The following is a 209-nucleotide window of genomic DNA, read 5'->3' on the forward strand; positions in this document are numbered from 1 at the left end:
GCTCACAGCTCTGGCCGTCAGCAGCTTAGCAGCAGCAAACTGCAGCAACAAGCAGCAGCAGCAGCAGCAGCAGCAGCAGCAGCAGCAGGTTTCAGGGTCTGCTGCTCTGTCAACGTCTGCACCCGAACTTGTAGAGATCGTTGATGCAGAAGCAGAAACAAGCAGTGTGAGCTGTACGTACACCTCAGAAGCCATTGCAGTTGATGATG

At 54.5% G+C, this 209-nt stretch overlaps 1 protein-coding gene across 1 annotated transcript in view; it reads left to right on the forward strand.

The window, feature by feature from the left end:
- The window catches only part of EMH_0010330 (uncharacterized protein), a gene marked incomplete at both ends in the record, with an annotated part of 2,508 nt that overhangs the window by 1,776 nt on the left and 523 nt on the right, over positions 1 to 209 (forward strand). The window contains one exon of the mRNA XM_013498914.1: positions 9 to 173. Within this exon, the coding sequence (XP_013354368.1) occupies positions 9 to 173 (165 nt within the window). The remainder of the gene's footprint in view (positions 1 to 8; positions 174 to 209) is intronic.

The sequence above is a fragment of the Eimeria mitis genome, genomic scaffold, assembly GCF_000499745.2.
Source record: "Eimeria mitis Houghton genomic scaffold, Emh_scaff382, whole genome shotgun sequence".
NCBI lineage: Eukaryota > Apicomplexa > Conoidasida > Eucoccidiorida > Eimeriidae > Eimeria > Eimeria mitis.